Source organism: Pangasianodon hypophthalmus, chromosome 2 (genome assembly GCF_027358585.1).
Source record: "Pangasianodon hypophthalmus isolate fPanHyp1 chromosome 2, fPanHyp1.pri, whole genome shotgun sequence".
Classification (NCBI taxonomy): Eukaryota; Metazoa; Chordata; class Actinopteri; order Siluriformes; family Pangasiidae; genus Pangasianodon; species Pangasianodon hypophthalmus.
The window spans coordinates 35,585,160-35,594,660 of record NC_069711.1 but is presented as its reverse complement, the minus strand read 5'-3'; the positions used below and the strand labels follow the sequence as shown (position 1 = coordinate 35,594,660).

General features: G+C 45.0%; 1 protein-coding gene across 2 annotated transcripts in view; it reads left to right on the top strand.

Moving 5' to 3' along the window:
• Positions 1 to 246: 246 nt before the first annotated feature.
• The window catches only part of slc44a2 (solute carrier family 44 member 2), a 26,529-nt gene continuing 17,274 nt past the window's right edge, over positions 247 to 9,501 (top strand). For both annotated transcript variants that reach the window (XM_053232008.1, XM_053232007.1), the window contains exons 1-16: positions 247 to 393; positions 2,826 to 2,874; positions 3,194 to 3,267; positions 3,372 to 3,456; positions 3,747 to 3,831; positions 4,292 to 4,405; positions 4,714 to 4,774; positions 5,081 to 5,207; positions 5,567 to 5,650; positions 6,289 to 6,401; positions 6,526 to 6,657; positions 7,047 to 7,146; positions 7,237 to 7,329; positions 8,512 to 8,596; positions 8,708 to 8,970; positions 9,269 to 9,363. In XM_053232008.1, coding sequence (XP_053087983.1) covers positions 357 to 393; positions 2,826 to 2,874; positions 3,194 to 3,267; positions 3,372 to 3,456; positions 3,747 to 3,831; positions 4,292 to 4,405; positions 4,714 to 4,774; positions 5,081 to 5,207; positions 5,567 to 5,650; positions 6,289 to 6,401; positions 6,526 to 6,657; positions 7,047 to 7,146; positions 7,237 to 7,329; positions 8,512 to 8,596; positions 8,708 to 8,970; positions 9,269 to 9,363 — 1,597 coding nt within the window. In that variant the 5' untranslated portion in view covers positions 247 to 356. The remainder of the gene's footprint in view (positions 394 to 2,825; positions 2,875 to 3,193; positions 3,268 to 3,371; positions 3,457 to 3,746; positions 3,832 to 4,291; positions 4,406 to 4,713; positions 4,775 to 5,080; positions 5,208 to 5,566; positions 5,651 to 6,288; positions 6,402 to 6,525; positions 6,658 to 7,046; positions 7,147 to 7,236; positions 7,330 to 8,511; positions 8,597 to 8,707; positions 8,971 to 9,268; positions 9,364 to 9,501) is intronic.

Here is a 9,501-nt window from a genome sequence, read left to right as displayed (position 1 = left end):
CACCACCATCACCACCATCATCATCACCACCATCACCATCACCATCTTCATCACCATCACCACCACCATCATCACCCTCATCACCCGAATCACAGGGCAGTGTAATATAGTAATATTGCATTGTAGTGTGTTACAGTAATAGACGTGATTTTGAGCTCAGCTGCTATTGGTTGGAGACGCTGTCTGTCATGTCCTCGCGCTCTGATTCGCAGACTGCAGTCTCGCGCTCTGTGGGCGGACAGACAGAGAGAGAGAGAGAGAGAGAGAGACAGACGGAGAGAGATAGAGAGACAGAGGGAGAGCGCTTGATGGAGTGCGTTGTGTACTGTTTATTTTCAGTATAAATCACAGCAGTGATGAAGGCGGAGGAGACAGAGCCCGAGTCCAAATTCGGTGAGTGTGTGTGAGTGTGTGTGTGTGTGTGCGTGTGTGTGTGTGACATTTTAGCCTTTTTATTCGCTTCGTTTCCGGCGCGGTGATGTAGCTGAAATACAGAGAGACAGACAGGAGCAGACGGGTGGAGCTGAGCACATCCTCCAAACACACACACACACACACACACACACACATGATTATTCGGTTGTTGTTTTTTTTAAATAGCAGCATGTTTTAATCTGTTTATTATCCGCTGTACACGTCCCTGTGAATGAGCCGTTACTATAGAAACGATAAGGTATCAGAGCGAGCGCATTAATATAAACCTGCGCTACTGTCAGAGCTGCTGTTATAGAAAACTAATCAACACCTGACGACCAATCAGAGTGCAGCACTCAGCAGCAGCGAGGTATGAAAGGATATTTACCCAATACACTGACTGGCAGTGTGGGTTCATCGTTTCCTGTCTGACACACACACGCGTGAAGAATGTGTGTGTGTGTGTGTGTGTGTGTGCCTGTGTGTGTGAAAAGATAGAGTGTAAAATACAGGAAGTCTGTGTGAAGTGAACCACAAACTGCAAAGAAGAAGATGTAAAGAAGATCTCTCTCACACACATGCACACACACACACATGCACACACACACAGCTACAACACGTTACACCACAACTACACATTACGCTACAACTACACATTACGCTACAACTACACATTACGCCACAACTACACGTTACGCCACAACTACACGTTACGCCACAACTACACATCACGCTACAACTACACATCACGCTACAACTTCACATCACGCTACAACTACACATTACGCCACAACTACACCACAACTACACATTACGCCACAACTACACATTACGCCACAACTTCACATCACGCCACAACTTCACATCACGCTACAACTACACATTACGCCACAACTACACCACAACTACACGTTACGCCACAACTACACATTACGCCACAACTTCACATCACGCCACAACTACACATTATGCCACAACTATACGTTACACCACAACTACACATTACGCCACAACTACGCCACAACTATACGTTACACCACAACTACACGTTACGCCACAACTACACATTACGCCACAACTACACGTTACGCCACAACTACACATTATGCCACAACTATACGTTACACCACAACTACACATTATGCCACAACTATACGTTACACCACAACTACACGTTACGCCACAACTACACATTATGCCACAACTACACGTTACACCACAACTACACATTATGCCACAACTATACGTTACACCACAACTACACGTTACGCCACAACTACACGTTACGCCACAACTATACGTTACACCACAACTACACATTACGCCACAACTATACGTTACACCACAACTACACATTATGCCACAACTATACGTTACACCACAACTACACATTATGCCACAACTATACGTTACACCACAACTACACATTACGCCACAACTATACGTTACGCCACAACTACACGTTACGCCACAACTACACGTTACGCCACAACTATACGTTACACCACAACTACACGTTACGCCACAACTATACGTTACACCACAACTACACATTACGCCACAACTACACGTTACGCCACAACTACACGTTACGCCACAACTACACATTACGCCACAACTACACGTTACGCCACAACTACACATTACGCCACAGCTACACGTTATGCCACAACTACACGTTACGCCACAACTACACATTACGCCACAACTACACATTATGCCACAACTACACGTTACGCCACAACTACACGTTACGCCACAACTACACGTTACGCCACAACTACACATTACGCTACAACTACACATTACGCTACAACTACACGTTACGCCACAACTACACGTTACGCCACAACTACACATTACGCCACAACTACACATCACGCTACAACTTCACATCACGCCACAACTTCACATCACGCTACAACTACACATTACGCCACAACTACACCACAACTACACGTTACACCACAACTATACGTTACACCACAACTACACCACACGCCACAACTACACGTCGCGCCACAACTACACGTTACGCCACAACTACACATTATGCCACAACTTCACATTATGCCACAACTACACATTATGCCACAACTTCACATTATGCCACGTTGTACAGTGAATTTACACACACAAACACGCACACACCTGAACACACACAAAAGTGTTTCCTGTTCATGTCTGTGTAAAACACTATTACAGCTGTGTGACTGTGTGCTTACTGATGGCGCAGTTTGATTACATCATCTCGTTCATTTTCACAGACAGATACTTCAGCTGTTTGACACTCAAATCAAATACTCACACATGTAATGAAGATATAACAACACACACACACACACACACTATTAGGCCACGCCTCTGTGTTGTTAGTTTTATAATTATTTTATTTATTTATTTTTTTTCAGGAGACTCGAGGAAGTACGACCCGAATTTTAAAGGCCCGATACAGAACAGGTGAGACAGAGACACATGTATGAACTTTACTAACACACAGCAGCTATATCAAATACACACACACACAGCTGTTAGGGTTAATATCAATGACCATTACTGACTCCTCAGTCCATCACTCACAGTGCATCATGGGTAACACACACACACACACACACTCCGTCACACACTGAGAATAACACTAATCAATGAGTTTGGGACGGAGCCCTGAAATGGCTGACTTTCTAGTAAGAACACTAAGTAATTATGAGCTCCCTGCATTAGGAAGTAAGCCCTGTGTGAAACTATGCATTGTGTGTGTGTGTGTCTGTGTGTCTTTCAGGAGCTGCACTGATGTCTTGTGTTGTGTTCTCTTCATCCTGGCACTGATGGGGTACTTTGTAGTGGCAATTCTGGGTAAATTTACTCCCTGTCTGTCTTTTATACAGACTGTAGAGACTAAACTGCTAAGAATAAATAAATAAATAAATATTTGTGTTTGTGTGTGTGTGTGTGTGCAGCCTGGTCTCAGGGAGATCCGAGGAAGGTGATTTACCCCACAGACAGCAAGGGGCAGTTCTGTGGGCAGCAGGGCACATCACTGGAGTAAGTGAAAGAGAACTCAACACTACATTATTGCACAGGTCAGGGTTAAACACTTACAGAGTGCAGAAGCAGCGATTACAGGGGGCCAAGCACTGTAGAGGTCAGTGGCTGATATGCAGTGCAGTGGGATAAAGGGGTTGAAAGGGAAAAGGTGTGACAGGGTACACATATGGAATAAAGTGTGTATAAATCATTTCTGTGTGAGTCGCGAGGGTTGTAGGTGGCGCTGTAGAGTCGGTTTGACTGTCAGTGAGTCAGGAGCTGTTCAGCGTGGTGTTTTGTATTTTCAGGAAAAAGCCTCTGCTCTTTTACTTCAACATTCTGAAGTGCGCGAGTCCACTAGTGCTGCTGGAGTTCCAATGCCCTACCACACAGGTATCTACTCCTCATCTACCACTCTGACCACCCCCTTTACTCCTCTTACTCTCCATCTGCCCCTGTAAACACTCCATCTACCTCTCTGACCTCCCCATATACCCCTCTAACTCCTCAATCTATCTAAATCCCTCTAACTATCCCATTCACCCTGTTAATCCCCTATCAACACCTCTAACCCCCTCATCTACCTCTCTAACCCCCTTATCTACCACTCTATCCACCTCATCTACCACTCTAACCACCTCATCTACCCCTCTATTGCCTCCATATACTCCTCTAACTCCTCCATTTATCTGCCTCATCTACCCTTTTTACCCCAAAACTCTCTCTCAGTGTAAGTTAAACATGATATACGTCAGTGCAATCGTATGATATTTATCCCTGCTGTGTGTGTGTTTGTGTGTCTGTTTGTGTTTTTGTGTTGTATTTGTGTGTGTGTGTGAATGTGTGTGTGCAGATCTGTGTAGAGAAGTGTCCGGATCGTTTCCTAACCCTAGTGAAGGCGAAGCGGAATGATCAGGACCTGCAGTATTACTCACAGTTCTGTAAGGAGGACGTCGACTTCACACTGGTGAGGAAACACATCTAAACCTCATCACATGACATTTCTCCAATCAGATGCCTTCACTCTTTGTATCTGCAATGCTGTGTTCTGATTGGCTGTGAGCAGAAATCCTGTGTATAGGAGCGTTATAATCATAGTCTATAGACTAACGGCTATGTAGTGATCACGCTAACTTGCATCACCTCGCTATTGTCTTCATGTCACTCATCACTCACAAACTAGCTTGGTAGCTTGCTACATGCACCAATCACATCGCACCAGGACGGCTCCGCCCACAGTTACCTGAGTGTGTGTTTCTGTTTTTGTGTTTTCAGACCACTCCTGAGCTCCTGCGGGACAGGGCGTGTCCAGCTATGATCTTCCCCAGCAAGCCTTGTAAGTTCTTCATCATCTGCGGGCAGTAGCATTATAGCCAAAAGCCCCGAGCAGCTAATGTTGTTAGCATGACGTCTCCTGCAGATTGGAGCAGGTTTACTTTTAGAATTGTCCTGTATTTGGACTGACAATTCTCCCTGCTGATGAAAAGCATCTCCACAGCATGATGCTCCCACCACCATGCTTCACAGTAGGACTGGTGTTCATGGTGTTTTGCTAACAATGTTTCCATGGACACACCAGATATAGCAATACAATGATGTAAATTACAGTAATGTAATGTGCGTGTGTGTGTGATTTTCTCAGTTACGCGCCGATGCCTCCCGGCTCTGGAGACAAGAAAGGGTGGAGTTGTTGTTATCGGCAACGAGACGTCTTTCTCAGATGGAAACACCATGAATGTAAACGCCACTGACCTGCTAGAGGCATCAAAGTGAGTGTGTGTGTGTGTGTGTGTGTGTGTGTGTGTGTATTACTCTGTAGAGACACTAAACTTCTTCAGGTCACTGTAGATAGGTGGTTTGAGACGCAGCCACGTGCAGTGTACAGTCGTCATGGTAACCCATACAGCCTTCAGTAGTCAACACTATTAGCAAGATAAGGGTACAGCAGACTAGCTTTAGCCTGGGGCTGCGTCCCAAATCACATAACAAGTGTTAAAGTAGTGCAGTACTGTAGGTTAATATGGATGCAGTACTCTTTAGTGCAGTAGTGTCTGGTTTAGGACTCAGCCACAGGAAGAGACTCTGACTCCGCCCCTTTATCGTAGGTTATTATTGTGTGTTTTGTCAGGAAGTCGAACATCGTGTTGGAGGCGCGGCAGGTGTTCATGAGGATCTTTGAGGATTACACACAGTCCTGGCACTGGATCCTGCTGTGAGTCTCACACACACACACACACACACAGCAGATCTACCTCTATTAGCTTTGCAAACCTGGATCCAGATGTTTTTGTTTGTTCTTCTGGAAAAGAAATTTTCACCTCTTGCCGCAGATTCTCAGTCAGATCTGGTCTGGACTTTGACTGGGATGTTCTAACACACACAGGTTCTAACACACACAGGTTCTAACCCACACAGGTTCTAACACGTTTAGGTTATAGCATGTTCAGGTTATTAACATGCTCAGGTCCTAACCTGTTCAGGTTCTTGGTGTAGAACCACTCCAGTGTAGCATCCTCTTAGAAGGTGAAGCTCCGCCCCCTGTCTGTGGAACAGGTGTACTTGTAAGATTGTCCTGTATTTGGACTGACCAGTTTCCCTGCTGATGAAAAGCTCCACAATGTGATGCTACCACCACCGTGCTTCACAGTGCAGCTGTTGTTCTCAGTGTTGGTTTAAGTCCAGATGTTGCAGTTGTGCTAAGGCCAAAAAGTTAAAGTTTTGGTCTCATCATACCAGAGAACGTATCTTCACGTGTTTACTGAATCTCCAAACAGGATTTCATACGACTTTTTTCATACGATGTCTCACCACTTCTCTCTCTCTCTCTCTCTCTCTCTCTCTCTCTCTCAGTGGGTTGCTCGTAGCGATGGTGCTCAGTCTGCTGTTCATTTTGTTGTTGCGGTTGTTAGCGGGGGTGATGGTGTGGGTGATGATCATCATGGTGCTGCTCGTTATTGCATACGGTGAGGAACGTACATGCAGCTTTAATTAAACATTAAACACACGCCGTAGTTTACACGCTAAAGTCACGTACGTCTCTGTCTGTCTTTCTCTCTCTCTATTCTGTGTGTGTGTGTGTGTGTGTAGGTATAGTTCACTGTTATATGCAGTACGTGCAGTTCCGAGGACAGCCCGGTGCAGACGTGTCTATCACAGACCTGGGCCTGCAGACGGACTTCTCTGTGTATCTGCAGCTGCAGCAGACGTGGCTCGCCTTCAGTGAGACTCAGTCACACTCTCTCAGTCTAATATGGCTGTGTCTCAAACAACACATGCACCCTACTCACTACATAGTGCACATAGTGTACATCTGCCTCAAGAACAGTGTCACATTTACTATAAACCACACCGTATTCACTACATGCCATGTGTTAAAGCATAAAATCTCACATTGCGCTGCAAACAGCGTATTCTATCCGGTACGCAACATTACCCATAATGCACTGTGGCGTGTAAAGGTGAAGTGTGCCCTATATAGTGAACAAGTGTGTGTGGTTTGAAACACGCCCACAGCATCACTAAATATTACTCAGTGTGTTCACTACATAATGCTGCTGCTGCTAATGATGATGTGTGTGTGTGTGTGTGTGTGTGTGTGTGTGTGTCAGTGATCATCCTGTGTATTGTGGAGGTCATCATCATCCTCCTGCTCATCTTCCTCAGGAAACGTCTCCAGATCGCCATCGCTCTGATTAAAGAGGCCAGCAGGTAACACACGCACACACACACACACACACACACACACACACACACACACACAGTAATCTAACTCCGCCTCTCTGTGGCTGTGTATTTCAGGGCCGTGGGTCACGTGATGTCATCACTGTTCTATCCCCTGCTGACCTTTGCCCTTTTGGCTCTGGTGATTGCGTACTGGGCCATCACTGCTGTGTATCCTACACACACACACACACACACACACGTTATGGTAGAACTACTGAGTGACGGGATGGTGTGATGATGCAGAGTTACTGTTACCTCCCTGAGGTTGATTATTTTCCTCTAACAACACGTCACTAAGTGTTTTATTCCTCTTACACCACAGCAACAATTATGAGTTTTTTTATAAATGAAAGAATGTCATACTTTTTATCCATTTACAGTTGCACTTAATGTCAGTGAAACGAGTCAGTTCCTGTTGTCGCTTACATTATAGCAGCTATAAACACTCGTTCCCTCACCAGCCTCTTTATTCTCTCTCTTCAAGTTAATAAGAGAAAATAATCGCAGCTTGTTCCGCATGTTACTGAGAAACCGCAAAGAAGCGTAAACTCCTCTGTCCTGAAGACATCGGAAAACTTACAGTTACAGCTTTACCTCTGACACTGGAGACTCCTTCCATACATGTTACATAAACATCTCCTTCGAGATCAACAATTACACACGTTTATCATCAGTGGAGCGTGCGCTGTACACGTCTCTGTGAATGAGCCGTTACTATAGAAACAATAACGTATTTGAGCGAGCGCATTAATATAAACCTGCACTACTGTCAGAGCTGCTGTTATAGAAAACTAATCAACACCTTCTTCTGACCAATCAGAGTGCAGCACTCAGCAGCACTCCAGGTTATTGTCCTCTCTCCATTAATATAATCTGAGCCGTCCGTCTCGCTCACACACACTTACTCTCTTAAACACACAACAATGCCTTTGTTTGTCTCAGACCTCGCGCTCGTGTGTGAAGGCGGCGGTGAGAAATTCTCCACTGAGCTTCAGACAAAGTCTCGACTGTCCTCCATGTTTATCTCACACACATCACATTGTTTCATGAAGAGTAGCTCTCACAGAGAACATCATACTGTAGCCTGCTCGCTAGCGATTGAATTAGCGTGTGCGATTAGTCCTGACACACTGACAAGAATTCCAGCAAACTTTATATTTCAGTACACACTCACAGTGCATTATGGGTAACACACACACCAGTGTCACATAAGCACCGTTAAGACGTCTCTGTCACTGTTTAGCGTGGCTGATGTTGTAGTAGGCGCCCTAAGTGGTGCAGAAGGTTAGTGTTTTGGACACAGCCGATGTTTAGTGACTGTTTGACGTGTTCCTTAATGAACTCCTGCAGTTTTCTGTCGACGTCCAGCGCCGCGGTGTATAAAGTGTTCAACAGCAGCGAGTGTGAGTTCAGCAGGCAGACGTGTGACCCTGAGGTCAGTCACATGACCAATAATTATAATAATAATAATAATAATAATAATAATAATAATAGTAGTGCAGATGTTTCAGTAAATATTCTGTGTGTGTGTGTGTGTGTGTTCCAGACATTTAACAGCTCGAATATCTCCTCGCTGTGTCCCGACGCCGAGTGTATGTTTGCGTTTTACGGCGGTGAGACGTTCTATCACAGGTACCTGATTCTGTTCCAGTTCTACAACCTCTTCCTGTTCTTCTGGTGTGTGAACTTCGTGGTGGCCTTGGGTCATGTGACCCTGGCCGGAGCGTTCGCCTCCTACTATTGGGCCTTCAAGAAACCCGAAGATATCCCAGCATTCCCCATCTTCAGCTCTCTCGGCCGCGCCCTCAGGTGTGTGTGTGTGTGTGTGTGTGTTTATTCATCTCATATTTGCAATTTAAATATAATAAAATTACAGCATATCATTTTATTAGAAATTTTATTTTTATAAACTTTATACTTTTAAATCTTTTTTAGATGAAAGTGTGAAACTTTCTGATTATTAAACTTTTTTCACTTCTCAAAAAGGTTTCACACTGTTTTTTTCCTCCGAAATGAAAATGAGCTGTAATGAATATTGTGATGATTAACACTGTGTGTGTGTGTGTGTGTGTGTGTGTGTGTGTGTGTGTGTGTGTGTGTGTGTCAGGTATCACACAGGTTCTCTGGCGTTTGGTTCTCTCATTCTGGCGATCGTTCAGGTGATCAGAGTCACGCTGGAGTACCTCGACCACAAACTGAAAGGTGTCTCTCTGTCTCTCTGTCTGTGTCTGTGTCTGTGCTCATGGCTGTCTCTCTCTCTCCAAGCCCATGGCGCTGGTGTGTGATGGGTTGGAGGTGTTTTGATGACATCATCACCTTATTACCGCTCTACAGGGTGTC